This window comes from Gadus morhua, chromosome 5 (assembly GCF_902167405.1).
Source record: "Gadus morhua chromosome 5, gadMor3.0, whole genome shotgun sequence".
NCBI lineage: Eukaryota > Metazoa > Chordata > Actinopteri > Gadiformes > Gadidae > Gadus > Gadus morhua.
Window position 1 is genome coordinate 541,296 of NC_044052.1, and position 27,749 is coordinate 569,044.

General features: G+C 45.5%; 1 protein-coding gene across 6 annotated transcripts in view; it reads right to left on the reverse strand.

The window, feature by feature from the left end:
* ccdc88c (coiled-coil domain containing 88C) overlaps nt 1–27,749 on the reverse strand; it is a 75,334-nt gene that overhangs the window by 8,781 nt on the left and 38,804 nt on the right. For all 6 annotated transcript variants that reach the window (XR_003976695.1, XM_030355729.1, XM_030355733.1 and 3 more), the window contains 12 exons: nt 19,736–20,020; nt 15,956–16,738; nt 15,554–15,681; nt 12,989–13,130; nt 11,941–12,093; nt 8,074–8,235; nt 6,266–6,543; nt 5,385–5,528; nt 4,139–4,325; nt 3,757–3,902; nt 3,031–3,120; nt 2,490–2,764 (listed from right to left, as the gene is read on the reverse strand). Coding sequence is in view for 5 of the 6 variants with exons in the window: in XM_030355729.1 (XP_030211589.1) it covers nt 2,490–2,764; nt 3,031–3,120; nt 3,757–3,902; nt 4,139–4,325; nt 5,385–5,528; nt 6,266–6,543; nt 8,074–8,235; nt 11,941–12,093; nt 12,989–13,130; nt 15,554–15,681; nt 15,956–16,738; nt 19,736–20,020 (2,773 nt within the window). In the remaining variant the exon portion in view is untranslated. The remainder of the gene's footprint in view (nt 1–2,489; nt 2,765–3,030; nt 3,121–3,756; nt 3,903–4,138; nt 4,326–5,384; nt 5,529–6,265; nt 6,544–8,073; nt 8,236–11,940; nt 12,094–12,988; nt 13,131–15,553; nt 15,682–15,955; nt 16,739–19,735; nt 20,021–27,749) is intronic.

A 27,749-nucleotide genomic window follows, 5' to 3' on the forward strand; every position in this document is an offset into this window, starting at 1 on the left:
CTCAAAATGCAATGCAATGCAAGGTTGGTTTTATTTTTAACATTATTCTATCAACACAGATATTTTACATCTGCCGTTATAGTTGATTTACCTCGGGTGTACTGTGGAGTGGGTAAGACTGTTTTATTAGCAGGCTAGTATTGCCCGTTGCCGTGCGCTAGCCTAGCACGAGCGAACTCTGCAGTTAGAAGGACTGAATGAAATATGTTGAAAACTGTCTCCAATGATAAAGAACACCAAGGCTAACTTGGGAATCAGGCCCTGTGTCCAAAATTCCGAACTACCCTTTTAAACATAATACTAAAGGGTATAAAGACCTATATTATTGTGTCTCACCTTGGAAGGAACTAATGTTAGATATATACACTAGAATTTGTGCCCATGAAATGTTACAAATTCATTTTATTCTCCTTTGTGATGTTAAACAATTACCACTTTAATTTTTACTTCAAATAAACTCCTAAATGAGTTTTTGTCAGAGAGACCTTTATCTCACAGCAGAAAGGACAACATGGTTTATTATGTCAAGCCCCGTAAGGGCGGACAAACAATAGGCTTGTGCAGATTCAATAAAAGAACAAAACTAATGTTAATCTCCATGTTAATCTCAGTGTAGGAAACTGCTTTAAGACAACCTACTGCATTCAGAGCATGTTCACGTTCATAATTTGGCAAATTAGATCCAACAACTGTTTGGCAACTCAATACCTATATCTAAATAATATAATATAATGTATAGGTATCTATACAATATAATATATAATATCACGGCCAAAAGTTGTGTGGGCCTCCGGATGATATTATGAATTAAAGACTGCGTCGGGTTCTCGGACGTCACGATACTTCCACAACAAGTAAAGACTCATAGTGGAGGTTATCTCGGCCAGAGTCCTGCACGGGTTCGGGTACCCGACGGTTGACCCGCACAATTTCGATGAAGCGGAGAGTACTGTGTCGGACACAGGTGCTGGTCGGATCGGACGCCTTAACAGCGCGGGTCGGTCGCGGGTTTTGCGATTACAGCAAGACTACTCCGGAGATTACAGCGAGACTACTCCACTGGAGATGTTATGCCGGAGCAGAGTAAACTAAAACCGTCCACAGTGGATGATGTGCTTTCACACATCGGCGTCGGTTTCAATTTATAGCGGGTCTGGTTGGGTACGGAATGTAATTCGCGGGAATGGGCGGGTGTTGGTTTGCAAATAAGACCTGTGTATTGATTCTCGTCCATGGTTGAGAAAGAATTGGGGGAAGAAACGTTGGCTTTGACTCTCTGAAGTCCAGATTGAACTGCACCTTCAGATTGATGTGGTGTGCGATTGTCTCCCACTGGAGCCCAGCTGCCCGCTGCCGCAAGGCCCCACCACCTCCTCGGCAGCGGGCAGCGCCGAGGCCCCACCGCCCCGCGGACAGCAGGAGATAATCGCGGGCAACAATGCCTTTCTCCTCCATGTCGGAGTTCAGTCTATCTCAGATTGATGTGGAAGTGGAAGAACCAGAAACGTCGGAGAACCCAACGCAGTCGTTTGAGAGGATATTATGAATTAACGACTGCGTCAGGTTCTCCGACGTCTGGGGCTTCCACATCAATCTGAAGTTGCAATTCAATCTGGACTTCAGAGAATCAAAGCCAACGTTTCTTCCCCCAATTCCTTTTCAAATCTGTTTCTTTCATGGTCGGACGTTTGAGTCGGTCTAGTTCTCTAGCTAAGCGGTGAAGAAACATGGCGGACATTGTGTTTACTTCTCGTACGCGAGCTCCCGCCCCAACTCATTCCTTATTGGTGGGCTTACAAATTTGCGGAACTAGAGGTTTGTAGTCCTCGGCCCTTCTAGAAGGCAAGCAAAGTTCTACTGATATGACGTCAAACGAGTCATTTGACGTCAGGTCAGGAGAAATGTATGTACAGCTCGGCCAAGGGAAGAAAACTTTTCTTAAATATTATAATAGAGATTTTATAATGATAAAACGCCAGTTCTGTATCGGTGAAGTATTCCTTTAAGCAGGAGTACTTGGGGTTAAGAGGGAGAGCAGGCATCACCACATGGGAGGCTCTGGGAGTACTGTACCACTGACGAGAGAGAGTAGCATTGATTACCAACACAGTGTACCGACTACCGATATTTGTATTGTTATGTCTGATTTATAGACATGAATCGCCCCGGATGTATAGGATAATGAATTCAGGCTAAAACATCCCCCTTTGACAATGGTGAAATAAGCACACAGTTATAACTTATCATTTATTTTGGTTCTGCCCTGAGAGCTATAGATCTGACAAACCTACAAGTCATATGATTATCCCCAGTTACTCCCAGGCAGCAGAAGGCCACCACACAGTCTACCCTCTACCTACCATCACTACTTCAAACTACAACCGCTGAAAGGCTGTAGTTTGCTGGGCAATGCTAAAAGTTTTGTTTGGGTGGGGGGGAACGTGTGTGTCTGTGTCTGTCTGAGGGAGAGAAAGAGGGCATGCTGTTACCTCGGCCGCCCGGTGTGAGTGCTGGCGACATGAGAACGGGACTGCTGTGCTGATTGAAGACTTGGCTGCCATTGTCTGGCGTGTCACTTCCCATCCGCGGGGGGAGCGGTGGCGGGTGGTCGTCGTTGGGCAGGAGCAGGGGCGGTGGCGAGGGCAGGGGGATGTCTGGGGCGCTCCTTGCCCTCTCCCAGTCTTCATCCTTGTCCCTGCTGCCGCTCTCCTTCCGTGGTTTGATGAGCTTAGCCAGCGCCTTGGCCCCCGACCAGTGGCTCCTCCTGGTCAAAACGCACACCGGGACCCGTCACACCGGGACCCGTCGCACCGGGACCCGTCGCACCGGGACCCGTCGCACCGGGACCACACTATTTCTACTTCCTTCGCTCTATAAAATGATGAAATGCTGTACGATAGAGACTCGGAAATGGTTGCTTTAAATTAGAGCGATTAAGAGACTTCACACATTCATTATTTGGTGTTTAAACACCAAAAGTCATAGAACACCTCTTCTTTGTGAAACAAAGATAGATCTCTATGCATTTACTTTTTAGGCGTTGGGTCGTGGAACTTGTACTGGTCCATAATCTTCTCCTCCAGCTTCTCCTTGTGGCGCCGCAGAGCATTCAGCTTATCACTGAAGTTAAGGGTTAGAACACACAACATGACTCCAGTAGCTACACGTGATAACAGGATTAAGCTACATGCAGTATCAGTAGATACCATGTTGCTCCATACAGATACTGTAAACCCATCTACATATGATAAGAAGCAGGAGAAGTAATTTGGACAAAGTGGTTATATCTATCCCAACAGATGTCGCGTCGTCGAAGGCTGTGACGATGAAAAACATTCATAAAAGGTAAAGTCATTCAAACTTAAACAGGGCAAAATGCTGAGGAAAAAAAGGGAGGAGGCGCGGTGAACACAACTAGATCCACATCTTCAGGATATAAACCCTGCTTTACATCATACATGGTTAAAAAAAACCAAGACCAGGGTAGTGCATAAAACAGAGGCCTTGAGGCAGAGCAAGGGGACCCAGCAGAACTTACGGGCCCCCAGCCGAGCATAGGGGCCCCCAGCAGAGCATAGGGGCCCCCAGCAGAGCACAGGGGCCTCCAGCAGAGCACAGGGGCCCCCAGCAGAGCACAGGGGCCCCCAGCAGAGCACAGGGGCCCCCAGCAGAGCATAGGGGCCTCCAGCAGAGCAGGGCCCCCAGCAGAGCATAGGGCCCCCCAGCAGAGACCATCCAAAACACAGTTGTAGTTACATGTAGAGCTTCTGCTCGGCGTGGTACAGCTCCTTGCTCTCCATGCTCCTCTCCAGCAGGGCGTGGTTCTGCTGGCTCAGCAGGCTGATCTGGCTCAGTAGGTGGTGATTCTCCTCCTCCAGGTTCCCCTTCAGTCGACTCAGCAGCTACACGCACACACACACCCAACACACCATCAAAAGAGAGAAGCCCAGCAGCACAACAGGACCGAGGTTGTATTGAACCAGACAAGGACCTGTGCATAAGGTTTGATCTCCTTGAAAGAACAACACTAGAACAAATACATTTAATAACAGCTATCACGCAACTGAGCCACATAAACCCCCATAAAATACTCGGAAATGAAGAACCACCAAGTGACGACCCAAACACACGTCATTACCTCACAATGGTTATCCAGCTTGACCTTCGATAGGTCCACAACTCGGTGCTGCTCCATCAGCGAATCATATTGCTTCATACATTGGCTTGTTTCTGTTTTGGCGGAGCTTAGCAAGCTCTTCAGCTCATTGTTTCGGTGCTGCAGCCCCTCAATCTCCGCATTATGCTGTGATTGGCTTTGTGTCATTCTGGTGAGAGGGATTTAAAGTAATGAATGATGGTTAGAGGACTGTCATTCCACACACATATTCAAAACATGATTCAAATCAACATATAGACAGACAAAGAATGGTTAATCCCAGAGTCTCTGAAAATACAAAAGGATAGGAAGCGTTGCTGTTCCTTAAAGGCTGAATTATACTTCTGTGTCTAGCAGCTGTGGGAAGCGTGGCTCTGCGTCAAGACGTGTACACTGAAGTCACAGTTCGGTTTATACCTCGGTTCAGACATCACGGTTCAGTACGAGTGCAGTACAATGAAGGGAAAAGAAAAAAAAAAAAAATGCAAAAGGCAATTCTTTTTTTATTGTCTCAGGTTGTACCAGCTAGTGCATACAGTCTCTCCCCTGAGCTAGCTGCCACAGCCTGAACCGGATCGCGATAGCCACGGCAGCTACGTTAGCATTGTGACCTCATAGCAGCCCGACATAGTTTAGCCTCCTAATAAATCAAAGGAAAAAGGAGAAAGCGAACAATGAGCAAAGATCAAACATGTAGGACGTCCAAGAAGGACGGCAAACTTTTGCTTTGGCCGAGATATCACGCTGGGAGAATGTCTGGTCCGACTGTGTCTTAGTCTGTATGAGTTTTACTGCTCTGTGCTCATCCCTGAGGAGCTCTGAGGGCGCCTCTTTCCTTATTGGTTTGGGAAATCAATCCTTTCTGTCAATCACCGGTGATTCAATGCAACACTGAAATGTAGGAGGGAGGAGCAGAGAGGGAGGGCGGAGGGAGGGAGGAGCAGAGAGGGAGGAGGAGAGAGGGAGGGAGGAGGAGAGAGGGAGGAGGAGAAAGGGAGGGAGGAGGAGAGAGGGAGGGAGGAGGAGAGAGGGAGGATGAAGGATGGAGCAGGGAGGATGGAGCAGAGATGGAGGCTGCAGGAAGGGAGGGTGAGGGAGGAGCAAAGAGGCAGGAGAGAGTGGTCTTATACTCCCACTCTCTCAGAGAGGGAGTATAAGACAACCACTACAGATAGACTGGGGGATTTCTATCTATTAAATATATACTTAGGAGCAGGTCCCAACATACCGGTCTACTTCTGCCTTAAGTTGCAGACTCTCTTGCTGCAGGAGCCGATTATTTTCCACCTCCTGGTTTAGCTCTTCCTTCTCTTTCTGGCCACGCCCCTCTTGTGCCTCCCACTTCTCTTTGTGCTGCAGTAAGGAACAGTACCTTTGGTTGGAGAGATGAGGGGAAAAGGAGAATAAAGGAGAAATCTTGAATACAAGCAAAGCAATTTTTAAATGAATTTAATTAATTAACCTGAATAAAGAGCGCTTAATTTAACTGAACCTAATAAATCAAGTTAATACAGCGGTCGCTAGATCATAGGATTAATGCCTCTGGAATCTAATTTTATCACATAATTACACTTACAGAATATAGTACAGTACAATTACTTGCCAACCGAGGCTCAGAACAATGTAGAAACCAAATTACAACTACAGAATAACTAGCCACGTGAGACCATCCTGATCTCACATTCTGTGTCTCTCTGCAGAGTCTGGCTTTGAGTCCGTTCAAAGCCTTTTCCAAAAATGTGAAAACGAAAGTGGCCACATTGGTTTGGCTCATGACGAACAAGGAGCACTGCATTTCACCCAAAGAAAATACAGAAATGGGAAGTTCAGATCTATGGAACAATCAAAACCGTCAGAAATAAACTCAATAAGGATGTTAAAAGACATACAAAAACTACACAGAAGTTGGTTTTGGGATTATAATCAGTTTCGGATTATAATCAGTTTTTTTAAGTAAAAGGTCTACTCGCGTTACTTGGGCACGCAAACCACAAACTTTTCTCGCACGAGTGATTCAGCATCAAGCGAAATTCTAGGGGGAGTTTAAATGATTAAACTCAAGCGAATTCTGAATTTGCATGCTTCGAGTAGAATGCCCTGTGGACTCACTTGTTGTGCAGCGCCCTGTGCTCGCCCTCCAGTGCCCTCTGCTTGACCTTCAGGGAGGCGTGCTGGCTGATGAGCTGCTCGTACTCGTGTGCCTGCCGCTCGTGGACGTTGAGCAGACGCTCGTGGTCACTCAGCACGTTCTCACGGCCCTGCCACGCTTCGTCGCGCTGACGGTGCCACGACTCCACCTCTGTCTCCAGGGCCACCACCTGCCCCTGAAGCACTGCATTCTGGGCCATGAGGGAGGCACTCTGTGAGGAGAGCGTGGAGTTCTCCACCTGAGAACACATGGGGCATAAACATTTAGCACAACAAATGCAATGACCTATACTAATTAACTATCGGCATTATGATATTAGGGGCATTCGGGCAACCCTGAGTTGCCAAAACGAAATAATAACTTCACAGTGTGTCTTTTTACAATTTATTTGTTACGAGCATTCGTAGTGTTGATCAACGGAGAAATAGTCTGCCAAAGATGTTGACGTCGCTTAGCAGCTGAGATCTCTGGAGTTGATAAGTTACCGGACTACTTGTGATACGAAAGACAGCAAAAAGTCCACTTTCCTTGACAGCGGTCAATTATACTCAGCAAAGGTGAATTATCAAAGATAATTCACTGCTGGAAGTTGTGAAGGGCCCATGCAAGTGAACGGAGCGTTCCACGGCACTGAGAAGAGCCGTGTAATAAACGGTTATATTTGATACGGCTGTGTGACTTTGGGAGTGTGTGTGGATGATGGCTGGTTTAAGCAGCCTCACTTGGCCCGAGTCAGACTGATTGGACTCTTGGGCTGGGTGAAGTAGCACACCTGTTAAAGGGGAAATCCAGTGTTAAATGGATCTGGGATATGTTCAGTATATAACGAGTTTGAACCTTCGTTGGGTAGCAAAAGACGGATGTAGGGCTGTACACGTGAACAAAGGAACTGACTGAGTTCTGTGTTCGTCAATCGACTTACGAGTCTTACAAACAAGATGGTGTTGAAGGGTGGACTACTGAAGGTGTAAAATCTCCTTTTTAATAAACCTGTACACTTTTTTGCTCCTCAACGAACGTTCAAACTTATTTATCACATAGCCTGCATTAATGGAGTCATTTTGTAGCTTTTATAGCTTTTATAGCTGCTAGGCGTAAAGGGTTTAATGTTCAAAGGGGGATTTTTTTGGTTGGGGGATGAGCCGCGGCGGGGGTCGTGATCGTGATTTCCGGTCAGTGCACCATGGAGTATTTGATTTCAATAATCATTCTCTGCAGTATCGATCCACAAATAGCAGCTGCGCTTTCTCACTCTCTTCTCTCAGACAGTGACTTAAAACACACATAGCAACAGCGCCTCATAGCCCCTAGCAGTGAACCAGTCTCAATGCTGTGTGACGGTGTTAGCTAAGAGTTAGCCAACACAGCTAGCATTTCAAGTGCAGCGCCTCCACGACCGGTTTTGGTGGAGAAGGAAAACGGCAGGAGTGCCGTTTAAAAGAACTTTAGATTTGAGGCAAATAACCAAAACGCATGTTTACTCATATGCAACAACAAGTTTTCATTCAAAAAAATAGAGGCCCACGGAGGCCCTAGAGACCGCGATTGGTATAATCTGCCTAAGATCTATGCAATAAATGCAGAGTGCGGCTTAACCCTCACTACCACGTGTGATTCGTACCTGGAACCCGGCTCATTGGGGTAGCGGGTTGCCACAGTATCCTCTACAGACTTTGGGTATGTGATAAAAAAAAAAAGGTATTGTATCGAAGTTAGAAAATCTAGCATTGGGACAGCACTACTCTACAGTAAACACCAGCACTACTACCTGTAGTCTGGCCGTCTGTGTGTGCAGGCTGGTGTTCTGCTCCTGCAGTAAGACGGTGTGTCTCTGCTGGGCGGCCATCTGACTGTTGAGGGAGCTATTCTGGTTGTCCAGCTGCTTCAGCTGCTCCTTCAGGAGGCTGCTCTCCGTCTGCAAGGAGGAGTTCTGGGGGGAGGAGAGAGGTTCAGGTTAAAGCGGGATCAAAGTTATTCAAATGTGACATGGCCCATATAAACTGAGACTGGTTCCAGTGGGTATTTAGCTTTGTTAAAGGGCCCTATAAAGCACCAGGTGTGATCTGCCATTACAACCGTTGGAAAATCTGCCTTCTCCTTTGACTTAGTGACATCACAAGTGAAAGATGCATGATGGATGGATAAGTAACATTAGCTATAGTCCATTTGGTAGGCTGGAAGACTGATCTATCCAGCATACATCTAGACGGACAATCCCAACTGATGTCTCTAAGGAAGAGGGAAGGGGAGATTTTCAAACGGCTTGAAATGGCTAATCACACTCACACTTGGTCAGATAATAGGGGCTCTTTAAGACTAATATATATATAATATATATATCAGTGGAGGCTTCTCCATTAAGGAGGGGGAGGAAGATTCAATTCAATTCAATTCAAATTCAAATTACTTTATTTTTCCGTTAGGAACTTCAGATGTGGAGGAGCAGCAGGGTGTGTCCATACCCAACAGTACATACAATAAACAAAAGAAAAACACGCACACACTCGCAAACATACACCATCAGCCCTGCAGAAAATAAAAAATAAAAATCCTAAACCTAATAAATAAATAGTATTATTACCTCCATAGTGGAGGATGAATAAATAAATAATTTAAAAAGATTCCAGGTATTAAAACAAGAGGATACAGTTCAAGGAGGGGTTAAACCATTCAAGAGTCTTATGGATGCCGGGACAAAACTTGACAGGGCTCCGTTTGTCCTTACTGTAGGGGCTCTGTATCTGCGGCCTGAGGGTAAGAGGGAATACTGGCTGTGTAGAGTGTGTGTGATGTCAAGGGTGATTTGTGTTGATTTCTGCTTAGTCCTTTTGTTGTATACATTGATGAGGGATTCCTGCTGTTGTCCAATTATTTTGCTGCTCAGTTTGATGATTCTGTTTAGTGGGTTCCTATGGATGTTGGACAGTGCTCCGAACCAGGAGGTGATGTTAAAGGTGATTATGGATTCAATGAAACATCTGTAGAATGCTGTCAGAACGGATTGGTGGACCTGGAGTTTGCGGAGTTTACGAAGGAAAAAGAGACGTTGCTGGCACTTGGAGTGGATGATATCAGTATTTGTTTTGAAGTTCAGTTTGTGATCGATTGTTGTCCCAAGGTATCTGTATGTGTCAACCCTCTCTATCGGCTGGTTGTTAACAGTCAGAGTGGGGAAGGTGGAGGGGGCCTTACGGAAGTCTATAATTAGTTATTTTGTTTTGGTGATGTTGAGGTCAAGGCAGTTCCGCCTGCACCAGTCTAAAAAGGTGGCCAGCTTGGACTCTAACTGATCTAATGAGTTGGTGGAGTCCATGATGACAGTGTCGTCAGAATACTTGATGTATGTGATGTCTGGGTTTGTGCTTCTGCAGTCGTTGGTGTAGAGTGTATAAAGAACTGGGGGGATGACAGAGCCCTGTGGAGCACCTGTAGAGATCCTTCTGGATGAGCTAAGGTGGCCGTTAACTCTCACTCTCTGGTGTCTGTCTGTCAGGAATGAGAGGACCCAGAGTATGAGGTAGGGATTGACATCCATCTAGCTTAGTTTTTGTCCCATTAGAAATCCTCCAAGTGTCAAGATCACGTTGGTGCTGCTATCCGACTTTCCTTGCTAGGCACCATGATTATAGATCAGGTTGTTTGAAATAATGTTCTGGTTCTTTTACTAGTTTGTTTGTACTTGAATGTTCTGTTTGATATTGTGGAAAGGGTGTTAGTGAATGGCATCACTTTTGGTCTTGAGTCTTTTCTTAAAACAATTGTAACTGAAAATAAACGTAGCTAAATAACCTCCAATAACTTCAGTCATTGAGGGCAATGACCCAATGATAGGCCCAGATTTTTTTATTTACTTTTACAAATCAAGAGTAGGCCTGATTTGACTAATGGGCTTTGCATCCTTTCCTTCGGCCCTTGTAGTCCAAGTCATGCTGCCCATCAGCTTTCAAAGTACAATGCTGCCACTGGTGGATTTCTATCAATTCACATAATTATCCCTCCCTGCTATTTTGTAGTTCATCAAAACACCCTGAAACAACTTGAGTCTCACATACTTATGCCACCATACGCCACTAGCAGTGTAAGCAGGCCAATGGCAACCAAGAGCGCAGTCCTTCCTCCCTCACTTTAAAAACCACCAGCCGCCACTATATATATATATATATATATATATATATATATATATATATATACACTATACATCAGTGGAGGCTTCTCCAGTGAGGAGAGGGAGGAACATACTCCTTAACATTGTTGAGAATAAAAAATGCAGATTGCCAGGCTACTAATGAATTGATGCCCTTAAAAATGATTACTTTAATGCATATGCAAAGATATGTAATGTTCGTTACATATTTTGGTAGAATCGTTTGAAAACAGCCAACTTAAGAATGCGTATATACGCGCTTTTTTGCTCCCAAACAAACTATCCAACCCGTTATCATACCAAACATATCCGAAATCCATTTAAAAAAAATCTCCTTTAAGCAGCCTCACCCGGCCCGAATGAGACTGATTGGACCCTGGGGATGGGTGAGGCAGCATATTGAGCAATCAATGTGCACAAGTTAAACCAGCCATCCCCACAAACACTCTGTCATGGATGGCAATATGGAGCAACAGGTTATCTATCATTGTCTACTAACTTTTACAATAAACCAGCCTTCCAACACCACCACCATCATTTCTTGTCTTGAGGAGTAGGAGTTAAAGTCCAGTAGAGTGTGGCCGCCACCTAGGTAGTGTCTAGCACTGGCATTGCTACACATAAATATGCTAATTGATTATACATATGAGGATTTTAGCTGATCACTGATAGTTGTTTCAATGCCTAGGCCACTACAGTATAGATCTTGATTGCATTTTTTCTATCCTAGGCTAGGTATTTTGGGCTCATGGTTTTGTTTAGGTGGGATATGTATGCATACATGTGTTGTGTTGTGTGTATGTATGCTGGCTGCTGGAACGCCTAAATTTCTCTGCTGAGATGAATAAAGTATATCTTATCTTATCATAAAGGATAGGATGAGAAAAAGGTGTGGTTTTTGGCGTGGATGAAGACCTGAGCCGTACTGATGGTGCTGGGCTGTGTAGGTCCTGTGAGACCACCCTGATCTTAGGGCAGTCTGGCCTCCATCATGTTGAAACCAACATTTAAAGACAAAAAGTGAACTGACCATTCAGTGCTAGGGGGAGGAATTTAAGTTCATAATGAGTCAGGCCATGGATGGGCAGAAATTGATTTCCACATATTGGTGTGGCCTGTGATGCTCTCTTTCCAAATCTGGACAGAAGTTAAAAACATCATCTCCACTGAGTAAGGCCTTTGCGTCAGTCCTCTTTTAACGTCAGTCTTTGATCTATTTAAATTAAAACAGATAGATTGCTTCCCGTTCTGCGGACTGTGGCACAATGCTCCATGAACCCCCTTTCCCTGGAGCTTATTGGCTCGTCCCCTTTTTGGGTTTTGAAAGTTGTTTTCAACGGGAGCCAGGACAGCTCTTCATGTGTCCTTGGAGATCAGGATGGTCCCACAGGGCTACGGCTTTTGCTGGTGCAGTTTGAAACACTGCTTTCAAGCAAATTGAACTGTGATTAAAGCAGAGGATACAATTGCCTTGACTTTGTCTCAACTTACGTTCTTCTCCAGATCAATAAGGTGGTCTTTCACCCGCAGCAGTTCGGCTGTGGCCGACACCTGAATCTGAGATTGGCCTACGGTCCGCGGCAGTAAGTTCTGGTTGCAGTTCTCTTCTTTCTCTTGCCGAAGAGACGACACCGTCTGGCGAGTCTAAAGCACACAAACAGATTCAGTTATACACTAAATAAACTAAGCGGAAGAGGCCTCTTACTAGGCAGAAGAGGGCAACTATGGGATGTATTAGAGAGAGGGACAGGTACTACCCAGTCTAGGTAGGGCAGCTAATCAGAACCTGGACAGGGACACAGACAGTCAGGTAATCACAAAGTCCATATTCAAAACCATAGCTACAAATGGGTAATATGCAGTAAGTAATATTTATTTCCTTTTAGGTAAAAAATTTTTTCACTAACTTTATTTATACTGTATTCACTATTTCTTTATTGTTATTTATTTAGCAAAAAAAAAGAAAAAGGTAGACCACTTCCCATAATCGAGATCACCAAAAGTAATGGCAACGTCAGTGTTGTGAGTGCTACATGGTTTGCTCATTGCTTACTGTTAGCATTACTAGCAACTACTAGTTATTACTAACTAACTTTATTTATATTCACTATTTCTATATATTATTTATTTAGCAGACTAATTGTAACGGTCACTAGTCTGGTCAGGATTAACGTCCCAATGGGTAATATTGAGCCCCTCCCAGTGAGTGAACTAAATAACAGTGTTCTATGCCACTCGGATTTAACTGGCGTTGCCACTGTGTGGTGTAAACGAATGTTGCTGGGCTGGCTGGTTGGTGTGATTGGGAGAGGGGAGTCCTGATAGAACGATTGTTGTTCAAAAAGAGAGAGCTGAGGGAAGCCAGCATGGACTACAGATATGTCCAGATCATTTGAAGCTAAGAGATAGTAGTTGAAATAAAGCACGTTGTGACCTTCAGTACCCTGAATCTGAGCTTCACATTTGGGTTTTCTAGGTTGATTCTGAACTCAATCAAATGTATAAACAACTAGCAGCCTGTGTGTGTTTGTGTCCTCACAGAGGTAAGCTCGGACCGCAGGGTGGTGTTGAGTGTGTTGCTCTCCTGCAGTTTCTGCTTCAAACTGGAGATCTTCTGCTCTTTGAGCTTCATGGTCTGCTGCACAGTCTCCTCCAGACGGGACTCCAACAGTCTGTACTTACTGGAATACATGATGTATATGATATACACACATTCTATACACATTAAAGGTTGGGTATGCGATTTGCGAAACGCCAGCAGATTTTGAAAATACACAACTCAAATGGTCCTACCCCCTCTCCTTCAACGCTGACTCTGACTCCACCCATTCCAAGTACCTGGACGCGCAATCATGCACGAGCGCGAACAGAGATGCGCGAGAGCGAGCCAGGCTAGCGTAGGTTTTCGTTTAACAACATGGCACTACATTCAGCTGTAAGTTGCACCCAGTACCGCGGGAAGTAGGGGTGCTGGGGGTGCTGCAACACCCCCTGTCCGAGGCCCTGTCTTATCACAGAAAACGATCATTTCTAAAAAACTCCGGCCAAAGTGGAGATTTCTGAAAACGCTGGTTATGTGTTGTCGTGTCAACGGGGAGAAACAGGATTTTAGGTTCTGAAGCGTCACATTATGCACCAGGAAATGCTTAACGTCATGTGAGCGCCCGCTGTACCGTATTGGTCCGAATATAAACACAAACCCCATTGTAAGACGACCTATATTTGGAAAAAAGATTTGAAGACCAGATCTTGTTTTTATGAATAAATAAATTGTATTCATTGAAATAATATACGAAAATAAAAAGCCATAGAATAAAACACTGCATTGCCACTAAACAGTAGTGCAAATAGGCCGTACTGATGTGTACACCAAAGACTATTCCTGACACTCCTCTGCCCCGCTGTGTTCGCTCTGGCTGTGGTCGCTCCGAACTGTTTCGGCCCGTAGCAAAGCGAGTCATCCTCGCTGCTGTCCAAGGCATTTTGAGACGCAGCATTTATTTAATGCTCATATGACCTAGTGCTGAAAAAAGGTTATATGAAAAAGTGCGAGGGTAGCGGTGGTGCGCTAAACTTGTTCTGTGAGCAGCTGGATGTGAACCATGGTGTGAAGGAAGCGGACACAACGATCGATTTTCAACTGTGCGCGCATGCACTGGTGTAATTGAGCTGCGCTGCTATATATCTTTTTTATCAATGTAACGAGTTGCGAGTCTAGTGTAGGCTGAGTTTTTTTTTTCCAGCACCCCCTGCTGAGAATACGTTCTCGCGGCTATGGTTGCACCAGATGTTATAAACATTCAACGGTCACATAAATCATTACTATTTTTAGAAAATGTATGTTTGTTTCATATAATTGTATTGGAAGTCCTGGTTTTCACTAGGGTTGCCGCGGTGTGGACATTTTCACACCGATTAATACACTCGTCTCAACACCGGTATTACCGAGTATAAATGGTATAAACTTTGAAACTAGGTCAACCGCCACACAAGCATCGGTTTTTAGACCCTTCTCGTCCTTCAGTTGCCACCAACGTTCGAAAGCAGCGCTTAGGATTATTCTTGATTTCAGTTTTTCTCTTTCAGCGTTTTTATTATCAATTACTCCCTTGTCTGCCATGGAAATTGTCTTCTACTGCTAGGTCCAAATGTGGATTAACTAGTTCCAGTAGCTACCGCAGGATAACAACAAACAGGAGCTTGCTCTGGGTCACGAGTACTGCACGAAGGGGTCGTGCGCGGGGCGCGGGGGAGGGGGAGTGCAGTACGACCGTTTGATTGACGTACTTACTGCCCAATGCAACTCGGTGGCAATGGAAATGATTGGCTGGAGTTTTTCGAGTCCTGCCCGTTCCACAGATGATTGACTTGTTTAATTTTCATGTCAGTACTTCTAACTCAGTGGCTGTAAGCGGGTTATGATAAGGATTTCAAGTAATCTTGCAAAAATGGCCAAAAAAGCGAATTCCATACCCAACCTTTAATAAGTAACATTCAATGGCTTTCCGTTCATATATTATATCAACAATCACCCTATACAGTTAAATCACATAACGCAAATACCACAACAATCGAAAAGGTCTGTGCCTCCAACCCATGCATCTTCCCACACCCTCCCCTCTCCCCATCACAAAGGTTGTAGTAGGACCGTAAAGAGGTCATGCCTCTATTGAACAAGTTTTCGGGCTCTAGGGTCAATAATGGCGACGCTACTGAAATTTTTGCTAAAAAAATATTTATATTATTATATATTATTTATATTATATTTTTTAAATAAGTATATATATTTTTCAAAACTAAAGGTTGCAGTAAGACCATAAAAGACCCATGGCCTATATGGAAAACGTTTTGGGGCTCTAGAGTCAATTATGGAAACGCTATTGAAATTGTTCCTAAATAAAAAATCCTCAAAAATAAGAAGAGATATATTTTTCCAAACTAAAGGTTGTAGTAGGACCATAAAGACCCCATGCCTCTATAGAACAAGTTTTGGGGCTCTAGAGTCAATAATGGAGACACTATACTTGTCTAGCAACGTACCGCGGCTGCTAGGTGCATATAGACTCATAGGACTCATAGGATTCTCCTGTTTTGTGTGAGTTACCTGTCCTCCAGGCTGTGTTCCTGCTGCAGAAGTCTCTCCCGGTTCAGTCCAACCTTCTCCAGCTCCTGGTTCAGGCTCTCCAACTCCAGGTTCTGCTGCTGACCATTCAGCTTTTCAGAAACCAGCTCCTGTTGTGAGAGAGGAGGACAGATGGAATGCAGCCCCTACGATTCCCTCCTTCAGTCTGCGGCCTCAATAGCCCGTCTCCCCACCCCCAGGAGTAGGCTGGGGGATCAGCGGCCCTGCACTTCTCCCCGATTGGGAGCATGGGCACTACCGTGTGTCGCTCGGTGACCCATGATACATTTTGTTCTTCTTTTTACCAAAGAAGAAATAATATAAAGTTGAAATATAACTCCATTCACACCATTCTAACCAGTAGAGCCATCCAGCTGTCCTTACCTCTCGGAGCGTCGCCAGGGTCCTCAGGTCGATAGTGGCCTGCTTCTGGAGCTCCTTGCTGTCCCTCTCCAGCTCCTTCACCCTGACCGAGGCTTCTTTCAACCGCTCCAGCTCCTTCCCCTGCGCCCCGCTTTCCTTCCTGGCCTTGGTCAGACACGCCTCCTTTTCCTCCAGCTCCGCCTCCTTGGCCTCCAGCTGATTGCGGAGCCGCCATGTCTCCTTCTCCATCCCCTTGCGCTCCTTCTCCGACTGCTCTAGGTCTGTCACGATCCTCCTCCGCTCCTCCTCCGCCTCTTCCCTCCTTCTCCTCTCCTCCCGAAGCTCGCCAGCCTCACGCCGCCTCGCCTCTCTCTCCTCCTGCCGCGTCCTCTCCGCCTCCTCCTTCTCGTCTTGGGTGCGCTCCAGCGCCTCTTCCAGCCGACGCTTCTCTTGCGACAGCGCGGCCGCTGTCTGCTCGGCTTGTCGGCGCTCGACTCGCGACTCCTCGCGAGCCTCCTCCAGCCGCCCCGCCAGCTCCTCATGCTCCTGCTGCACGCGGCTGTGCTCCTCCTGCAGCGCGGCCAGCCGCGCCGCTGCCGAGCGCAAGCCCTCCGAGGAGCGTCGCAGCTCCCTGTTCTCCTGGGCCAGAAGGCGGCTCTCCTCCTCGCGCCGGACAGTGCGCTGAGCCCCCAGCCTCGCCACCTCCTCCGCCTCCCGCTTCAGCCGCCGGGACTCCTGCTCCAGGGAGGCCACCTCCTTCTCCAGGGCCTCGGCACGCTCTTTGGAGGAGAGCAGGGAGGCCAGCTTTAGAAGGGGAGGAGTGAGTGAAGAGCATTAGTGAGTTGGTAAAGGTTTCAATGTCCAAAATGATTTGAGCTGCTTTGGGGCTCATACAGAATACATTTCTTAGTAAGACTCATCAACGTTAGATATTCAGAGTATCTGTGGAGACCTATTGTTATTGTAGGGTTTGGGTATCATTAATCTTCCGGATTGCTAATGCCTTTATCTCAGCGGTTGACTCCTTAAAGGATTGGTTCCAATTGTCCCATAGGGGGGCGCTATGACAACGGTCAAAGTTAAACCATCGGCATGTTCTTTGCCGATGGTTTAGCCGATTTCGCATGCTCAACAGTTTTGCCTCTTGGACCCATATGTCACATGCCACATGTCAGTCAGGATAAGATTTTGCTGTAGGCTAGAGTGAACATTTAGGGACATTTTGTTCTTTAGAGTCATAGCTTTAACACTTTTGATATACATTACCTTTGGGCTTAAAATCAAATTAAATGGTTTTGATGCATGCTAATAACCAAACATTATTCTTCTGTGTGTATGTGTCTTTGTTAATCTGACCTTTACAATTAATCGATACATAATTTTTACCTACCTCATAAATCAAGCCTACATTACGTACTTTGTAAGAATTATCAAATTCAAAATCAGAGGTCTAACCTACTACTAAGTCATACAAGACATGATCATGGCCATTATCATGAACATGAGCAATGGGGGCGAAGGCAATTACCCCTCAGATTGTCATGGCCTGTGACGGTAAATAAAGTGCAAGGACTTGCTAAAAAATTATATTTGTTGGCGGACACGCATAAATCACCTTGAGTTGCGTCCCCAGTCTTGACAGAATGAAAATCGAGGACTCTCACTTTCATCTATGCGGATGCAAAGAATGACGCTAAATTAACTGAAAAGACCACATTCACTCCTCATATGCAGCCGGGGCAACCCCAAGGGAAATTCAGATTGGTTTATCAAAACATTCAAGGTTTAAATTTGAGATCTAGACCTAGAGGCAAACCAGCTCCTTTTAAATTCTGATTGCCTATGTCTAACAGAGGCTACAACCAGACAGTCCTCTTAAAGCCCGGTCACTGAAGGGATTAAAATTGAAACACAATCCCTATTTAAATTGTTACATGCCAAAAAACCTGACCACACAGGCACTTAAGCTACATGCGCAAGAAGGTGTCGCAATTTATTACCATAATGTCAAAGGTATAACAGTCTCAAAGCCACAGTTGACCGATATAGAATGTGTAATTTTCTATATCCCTCACATCAATCTGAGCTCAGCAGTTATATATAGGCCAAACTCCTACCAAATTGGCTTTTTAAGAAAACCTTTGGAACCCCTTTTATGGAGCTGAATATGATGAACAGGGGGCAAAATTTGATATTCACAAATACATCTCCAGAATAACATTTGTAGTTGGTGATTTCATGTTTGATGGTATTTGGTCATTACTGCTTCTAGAGCTGGGCAGTTTCCCTTGGGAGCAGTTGGGTATCGTTAGGGGGAGCTGAAAATGCAGTAACTGCTTAATCAAGATTCTGTGCAGGGGTTTATCTTGCAGTCTCTCCAAAGAGTCCTGTTTGCTGCTGCGGAGGAGCTGAAGACGCAGCACTTCAGTTGCAAACTGTCTTCTTGCTGGATTCCAAGGTGACCGCCATGAATTACAAAAACGTGGGAACTTTAACTGTTTTTTAAGTTTTAACAATACCCTAGGGTTAACTGAGCTTTAGAGGTGACTAGGAGAGAAGACCTGATGCGGATGTCCGGAACAACAGGAGCAATCTTTGCTTCCAGCTCTGTGCAACCTTCCCTACGTACCACAAATTTACCAATTCCATTGGTAAATTGCCCATGTCCACGCATTTGGACATGGGCATGTTCTAAACATTCATCAGATTGTGATTTAGATTTTTTTGCGGTTGCGGTGGTTTCCTGTTCCATTTCGGTCCAAGTTCCTGTTACTTTATATCCGTTTTACATTTTCCCATTAAACCCATTTTTGCACAGGTTTAATAGCAGTTACGTTTGATGTTACACTATATTTTTGCCTTACAGCTAAGTTCCTGTTATACGTTTATAGCGGCAGATTTGGATACTTGTATATGTTTTTCTGCTTTCCCCTTAATCAGCTTTTTCCATGTTAATTGCAGTTACATCTAATGTTTGAAGTTTTTGGGTCACACACACACACACACACACACACACACACACACACACACACACACACACACACACACACACACACACACACACACACACACACACACACACACACACACACACACACACCATCTGTTTTTGTTTGTAGCGCTAACACTTTTTGTCTTTACAGATTGGAGTTCCGAAAGAAGTTACAAAATCATATTTGGTGATCAAGCCAGGAGCTTGCTTGATCGCCTTTTTTATTTATTTTTTTACAAAAGGGCTCAGGGAAGATTGTTCGTCAAAAAAAAGAGGGGTTGCTTTTGCTTCTCTCTGGAATAATTAATCCTGCAACTACAAAAATAAATATTTATATTTATAAATCCTAAATTTGATATGAAATAATAGTAATATGTTACTAGAAAATGAATTACCTGCAGAGAATGCGGTGAGGGCTTTATTGCAAAGTGAGGTTCAAATGTTTTGATAAAGTCATAGTTTAAGACATAAAACATTGTGGAACAGCTTAAATCAATAGAAAAGATTCAAACAGAGTTCAAATGGAGTAAACAATGTAAACATACACACTATTTAAAAAATGTCAAATGGTTTAAAACAAATCAAGATTAAGAGTTAAACAAATAGCTTCAGTGATAAAGTTTGAGATAAAATATAAAGTAGCAGAGCTGTTCTAATAAAGTTCAAGTGTATCAAAATAAAACACATGAAATAGAATGATGTTTACTGTGCAAGGTCGCTGTTAAAGGATGTGAGGGCGACAATTACTATGGAGTTCTGGGTTATAATGACATTATATTATGGACCAGAAGATTTGACCCCTCTCCTACCTCTCTGTTCAGCCCGTCTCGGCACTGCTCCAGTCGCACCGCCTCCCGCTCCACTTCCTCGCAACGTCTGGCCTTCTCCTGCAGACAGACCGCCTCCTCATTGGCCAACTTCAGCTGGCTCTCCAGGCTGGCCAATTGGCTGCCTACGTCGGTCAAGGCCTGATGCAGCTGCCGATTCTCCGCCTCCACCTCACGGACGCATGCCTCACTGTTGGCCTGTGCCCGCTCCCGCAGTGAGGTCACCGCCTCGGACAGGTGCTGCCGCTCGTGCTCCAGCTCGGACATCTGATTGGATGGGGAGAATGAGTTGGGGGTGTTTTAAGAGGTCCCATGGCATGAAAATCTCACTTTATGAGGTTTTCTAACATTAACATGAGTTCCCCTAGCCTGCCTATGGTCCCCCAGTGGCTAAAACTTGCGTTCGATGTAAAACGAGCACTAGGTATCCTGCTCGCCTTTGAAAAGATGGAAGCTTAAGCGCGCTGATTTGGAATGTGGCCCCATATGTCATCATAAGGGGCCAAGCTACCACCCCTTTCTCTGCCTTGCCCGCCCAGAGAATTTGGCCCGCCAATGAGACGATGAGCTAAGACCTTGCCAGCGCCACGTGTGTGTGTGTGTGTGTGATTACACACACTGTAACGCAAGTGTTGTACAATCCTTTGTACAACGAGACTGTAGTGGGGGTTATCTCAGCCATCGTTGATCCCCGTTGCCCACTGCTCGCTGCCTTGAGGCACCACCGCCCGGCAGCGGCAGCTGGCAGTTGGCAGTGGGCAGCTGGCAGCGCGCGGTTCAGTCTACTTCAGATTGATGTGGAAGTGGAAGATCCAGAGACGTCGGAGAACCCAACACAGTCGTTTGTGATCCATAATATCGTCTGGAGGTGCACACAGCTTTTGTCCGTGATAATATGTATTATATGATATGTATTATATGATATTATTTAGATATAGAGCTCCAAGACTGCAACGCTAGTGTTGTACACTTCTTTTTTATCTGGATAACCGTTCTGCTGTTGTTGTTATGGCGCATAACACGTCAGTTCTTTGACGTCTCTGGTATTTCCACAACAAGACTGTAGTTTGGGTTACAGTCTCGGGAAAGGAACTTTTGCTTTGACTCCCTGAAGTACATGAGCCAAGACATGGAGGAGGAAGGGATTGTTGCCAGCGATTGTCTCCCACTTGAGCCCCGCTTCCCGCTGCCGAGGGACCAACGCCTCGGCGTTGCCCGCTGCAGGAGGCGGTGGTGCCTAAGCGATGCCCGCTGCAAAGGTGGCGAGGCTCCGGCAGGAGAAAATCCAGGTCAACAATCGCGGGCAACAATCCCTTTCACCTCCATGTCTTCGTTCAGTCTACATCAGATTGATGAGGACGTGGAAGTACCACAGACGTCGGAGAACCCGCTGCAGTCGTTTGAGATCCATAATATCTTCTATATATCTTCACAACTTTTGGCCTTGATAATATATATGATATAGATATGGATGTATAATATGATATTATTTAGATATAGAGCTCCATGACTCCCGAATATTTACAGAACACTGCCAAAGGCTGTGTGCGCCTCGCCATTGCGATACATCCACTGTAAACAGCGCATGGTTCCGTGGCCGCAAGCCGCTCAGGGCCACACCCTCACCCTCCTCCTTGACCCGCCTCTCTCCTCCTCATTTGCATAAAGCTACAGACACCGAAACAGTGTGTTTGGGGAAAGCTCAATGTGCGACTGGGTAGTGGCTGTAATTCTGCACCACGGAGGAATTTCGGGAACGTCTTCAAATACTGTGTTAGGGGCCCACTATCATCTAAACTTAGCACAAAAAGTAAGGAGATTTGTGTTTGGTCGATTATTTCTCTGTGGTAACGATGCTTTTTGCATTTACTTCCCTTTCAAATGGTGCCCCATTTGTAAGGAACCTGCATTTGTGGGATGAGCAGCAGCGCTGAGTATGTGGGTTGCGCCCATGAAAAATTAGCCAGATCTTTTCTGCCATTGCCAAACAGGTTATTTTGCTGTTGCTATTGACACTTGTTTTGAGCTTCTGGTACCCACCCAGGTGCTGCCAATCAGGTGCCTGATTGGCACCTGATTGGCAGCACCTGTGAGCATGGGCCCTACCCTACTACTGTAAGTACAGCTACAGTCAGTAAGTGTCTGGTCCAAGAACGGCATGCCGCGTTTGACTGATTTGGATAGGGCCCTTGCGATAGGGCAACTTCAAGCTGGTGTTCCGCAAAACCAAATTGCGGCATTATTTGGAGTGAGCCCTAGTACCCTCTCCAAACTGAAGGCCAAGTTCCATATAATGGGGGATGTCAAAGACAGGCAGCAAAGTGGGTTTCCCAAGAAGACGACACCCGAAGGAGACCATTTCATCACCCTGTCAGCACTTAGGTGCCGGAGGCTGTCTTCTACAGATTTGCAATCGAGGTTTGCAGGACGATGTGGCCGACGGCTCTCTGCCCAGACAATCCGGAACGGACTACACGCAGCCAATCTCCGGTCTCATAGGGCCGCCAGGAGTCCTGCCATGACTGCCCTTCACTGTCAGGCCCTGGTGTCGGCATCACGTGCACTGGAACCTGAACATGTGGAGGAACGTCATGTTCAGTGAGGAGTCCAGCTTCTGCCTTCGGCAGTTGGATCGTAGGGTCAAAGTGTGGAGAAGATGCGGAGAACGCTATGCTGATTGCTGCACAGATAGAATAACATATTTTGGTGGAGGCAGTGTGATGGTGTGGGCATCTCCCTCACTGGAAAAACAAGGCTTGTCATCATTGGAGGCAATCTAAATGCAGAGAGATATAGAGATGAGATTCTACAACCAGTGGCAATCCCATATCTCCTCAGTCTGGGACCGAACTCTATCCTCCAAGATGACAACGCTCGCCCCCACAGGGCGGGGTTTATCAGAGACTACTTCCAGAATATGGGAGTGGAGAGGATGGATTGGCCTGCTAGCAGTCCTGACCTCAACCCCATTGAAAACTTGCGGGAACAGCTTGGGCGTGCTGTTCGTGCCAGAGTGACCAACACAACCACGTTGCCTGACTTGTGACAAATGCTGGTTGAAGAATGGGATGCCATCCCACAGCAGTGTGTGACCAGGCTGGGGACCAACCAAACTTCAATCATCCAATCCACCAAACAACAAACGAGTCAATGGCAGAATAAGCTAATGCGCAACCCACATACTCAGCTCTGCTGCTCATCCCTCAAGTGCATGTCCCTTACAAATGGGGCACCATTTGAAAGGGAACTATACAGGCTTTCCAACGGTATAAGATCTATTGCCAAAAAGCATTGTTACCAAAAATAAATAATCAACCAAACAAAAATGTTCTTACTTTTTGTGCTAAGTTTATATTAAAGCATGCATGCATGCCATGGGACCGTTAAGGAGTTTATAGACTTTTTCCCCCCATCATTATTACTACTACTAAAATGTATACTACTTCTATTGTGTATATAGATATTTACCTATTCACCTACTGACCTGAGTCTTTAAGACTTGCTTTCAGCCACCACGCATACTTTTGTTAACTGCTATTGAGTGTAGCTTGATAGTGCTCTTTCTTGTACATCTATTATGTCTTTCTCAATACGGTTTGTTATGGCGCTTTTCCACCGGCGGGTACGCTTCTGACCCAGCACGCCTCAGGCCGGTATTTAGGGTGCGGTATAGCCCAGCTCAGTTACGGCTCGCGTTTCCACCGCCGACAGTACCCTTATCGTAGGGAGGGGTTTAAGCCATAAGGCGATAGCCGGCAGCTAAGTAAGCATCGTGATCTCATAGCAGCCCGACACAGTGTAGCCTGCTAATAAATCCAAGGAAAAAGAATAAGAAGGCACACAATGAACAAAGAGCAACAATGTAGGACGACCCAAGAAGGACTGCAAACTTTTGCCCGACATTTTCTTCAATAAACAAAGCTTTCGACGTTGTCCAGAAATACCTCGCGGGTAGGCTAATGTGTTTGTTTGTTATCATCTCCCTGTCGCACGGAAGTGCGATTCTGCTGACCTATCAACGGACAGCATGTGTAGCTCGAACTTGCCGGTACCCTTTAAGGTGCCTCAGTACCCCAACGGAGGAGTACTGCAAGACGAGTACGGCTCAATACGGCTCACCTTTGCGGACTGAAACGACCCGCACCCTACGTTGGAAACGCGCCATTATTCTGCTTTCTTTGTCTTGACGTGCCAAGGGACAACGACTGTGAGTTAACTTTAAGCTAAACAGAACCAGGCCACTTTTTTCAGGGATCACGACATAAGGTGAAATTGACCTAAAGTGTAATTCCGGCGAAAATGTATCCCAGGGTCTTTTTCGGCATCAAGACCCATAAATAAGACCCATAATGTTTTTGGCTAGGGTTACAGCGAACGCTTCCAAATCTGCATTTTTTAACCACTGATACTGCTCAAAATAGCACCAAACCTGTGCAGTAGCATAATTAGTATCCCTAACAAAGCATCAACAACTTAGTTAGCATACAGGGAGTTTATTAAAAAGACAAGTCTGTGCCTTACCGGTAGTTCCTTGTTTCCAGGAAGTCCCCAATAGTCAATTACCGGCTACCATAAAAAAATATAATAGAGGCGCCAACAAATTTAAAACAGCCAAGTATCAAGATTGTTGATAAATTTTTTGACCTTATCCCTTAAATTAATAAATCGTTTTTATTCTTATTTAAACTTAATATATTTTGCATTTCTACTACTCTCCAGTCCTTCGACTGTACCACCCGAATTTCCAATCTGGGATCAATAAAGTGCTTAAATGTACTATCTTATCTTTTCATACAGCTAGGTTGCAGTCCTATAATAAGAATGAAGAATTGCAATGCTGTATTTTATTAGAAAATAGTGCCCAGGAATTTCAGAGTAATTTCAGGAAAGGCTCACTGCTTAGGAAGAACACATTTTAACAAAATATGTCGCCGCATGTGAATTTTCTAAATAAAATGCTTGTGGTTGCGCCAGCTCGTCATTTGCGCAATGTTTCACGAGCATGCTGACGTGCTAATGCCAGCGAGGCTAATGAGCGAGCACGCCAAGTTTCATGTCGGTGGGCTGCTTTGAAGCTTTGGAGCTTTATGATGATCAAATAAAGAGGCTGAGAGTTATGGCTCCCTCTGTCGCCGAAGAGGTCCTTTGCTTTTCGGAGACCTGCTTACGCACGGTGTCTATAGGTGTACCATGTTTATCAACTCTGAGTTTTTCGCCTTCGGAATGGTTGAGGTCTTTTTTATAAAAGAATTGCTTGATGAGCACCTGCAACAGTGCTAATTTGAAATTGATCCTGTGACACCATTTGGTGAGCAATCAAAACAAATTTTTCCACATTACCTAAGGGGGGGGGGGGGGGGGGGGGGGAGAGGGTCCTTGAGGCCTCTGTTGTTCCTTGAACAACATTTACGTAACATCTCTCGCCTGCGCCCATCTCTCTCCCCCAACAGTGCTGAATTTCTGGTTCACACCCTGGTCGCATCGCGTCTGGACTACTGCAACTCTCTCCTCTTTGGTTTACCTGCTAAGTCCATACATAAATGACAACTGGTACAAAACTCTGCAGCCTGTATCATTACTAAAAAACACTCCATCAGTCACATAACACCTGTCCTGCAGCAACTTCATTGGCTCTCCATCAAATATCGCATCATTTACAAGATCCTGCTTCTCACCTTCAAGGCCATCAACAATCTTGCCCCTCAGTATCTTACCAAGCTTCTCCCTATCAAGACACCCACCCGTTCTCTCAGATCGTCGACCTCCAGCCAGCTCACCCTCCCACCTGCTCGCCTGGTTAGCATGGGGTCAACAGCATTCAGTCGCTCAGCCCCCCAACTCTGGAACTCTGCCTCATGACATCAAATACTCCAGTTCCATTATCACCTTCAAATCTCACCTGAAAACGTATCTATTCACCCATGCCTACTCCCTTTAAGTCAGTTGCATTCTTGGGACTAGAATGAACACACTGTTTTATTATGTTGTTGTTGTTTTTTGTTGTTTGCTACTATGGATGTTTGATTTTGTAAGGTGACCTTGAGTGTCAAGAAAAGCGCCCATAAATAAAATGCATTATTATTATTATGAAGCTGATTTAGGATTGGTTGAAGAATGATGGTTCATTTGCATGACACTATTTCATAAATCGTCCATAACTAAGACATTTCTTTTTTAAACATACTATAAGGTTGTGCATTATTAAGGAGTATGTGTTCCAAATTGGTACAACAAAATCTATCCTGATGGACCTGCAAAAAGATTGAGCATGCCAAAGATGGCCCAGAAAGCAAGTTTTAGATTTTATTATAAAACGGGGTGTGGCTCCCAGTCGTATAAGTTTGACCACTAGTTATGGCGACTCCTGTGGTCATAGTGGTTGGCAGCTTTTTGGAGACCTTCGTACACCCGGTCTACAGATTCTAATTAAAAAATATTTTTATACTTTTTTATTATTATTTATAATGGGGACATATTATGAAGACAACATTTTTCCTCGGATTTGGGGTCTCTGGTGCTCCCATACATTTACATTTACATTTTGGGCATTTAGCAGAAGCTTTTATCCAAAGTGACTTACAATAAGCACATTTGTCATAAGAAGTGCAACAATATATCGCTGTCGGTACAGTAAGGATGTTCATAGAACCAAGTGCAAGTACAACAATCGCTAGGCTAACCAATTCCCCGTGTTACAGCAATGATAGCAGCTACTGCAGTTGCTACACAGTTAAGTTCTATAATACAATACAATACAATGTACAATGGTGGCCAGAAGGGGGAGGCTGGCTATGCAGAGTCGAGGTGGACTCTGAACAGGTGAGTCTTGAGTCTTTTTCGGAAGATGGTGAGCAACTCTGCGGTCCCGAGAACAGCAGGGAGCTTGTTCCACCACTGAGGTCCCAAAACCGAGAAAAGTTGTGCCTTTGCTGATCGACCTTTGCTAGCTCTTAGCGATGGCGGTACCAGATGTCCAGCTGAGGTAGTTGAGGAGAGGGATCGAGCTGGGGTGTGTGGCTTTACCAATGCTTGGAGGTAGGCAGGGGCAGTTCCATCGACTGCCTTGTATGCCAGTACCATTGTCTTACATTTGATGCGAGCTACTACAGGGAGCCAGTGGAGGTCCCGGAAGATGGGGGTCACATGGGAGAACTTTGGTAGGTTGAACACGAGGCGCGCTGCCGCATTTTGGATGCGCTGCAAAGGTTTAATCGCAGAGGCAGGAAGTCCAGCCAGGAGTGAGTTGCAGTAGTCGAGGCGGGAGATGACCAGTGATTGGACTAGAAGCTGAGCTGCTTCCCTTTTGAGGAAAGGCCGGATTCTGCGGATGTTGTAAATTGCAAATCTGCAGGATCGGGCCACCGCAGTGATGTTTGCGGTGCAGCATAACTGATTGTCCAATACCACACCGAGGTTTCTGGCAGTTGGAGAAGGAGACACAGTGATGTTCTCAACGGTGACCAGTACGTCCATGTGTGGGCAATCTTTCCATGGGATTAGGAGGAGCTTGGTTTTGCTGAGGTTAAGCCTCAGGTGATGGGCAGTTGTCCAGGTGCTGACGTCCGCCAGACATTCCGATATGCGTTTTGCAATCAGGGCTTTATCAGATGAGGGGAAAGAGAGAAATAGCTGAGTGTTGTCAGCATAGCAGTGATAGGAAAAGCTGTGTGATGTAATTACAGAGCCCAGAGATCTGGAATAGAGGGAAAACAGAAGAGGCCCCAGTACAGAGCCTTGAGGGACACCTGTTTCAAGAGAGAAAGTTTCAAACTCATGCAAACTTTGAAAAAAGTCTGTACATGAATCTTTGAGTGAGATATGCATTTCTGAATGTACATTTCTGAATGCTCCCCCCCCCGGAGCTTGGCGGCAGTCCGGCAGCTCCGGCGGAGGGAGCTCGGCGGCAGTCCGGCAGCTCAGCTCCCGGAGTACAATCCTTTTCTCCTCCATGTCGCGGTTCAATATGGACTTCAGAGAGTCAAGGCCAAAGTTCCTT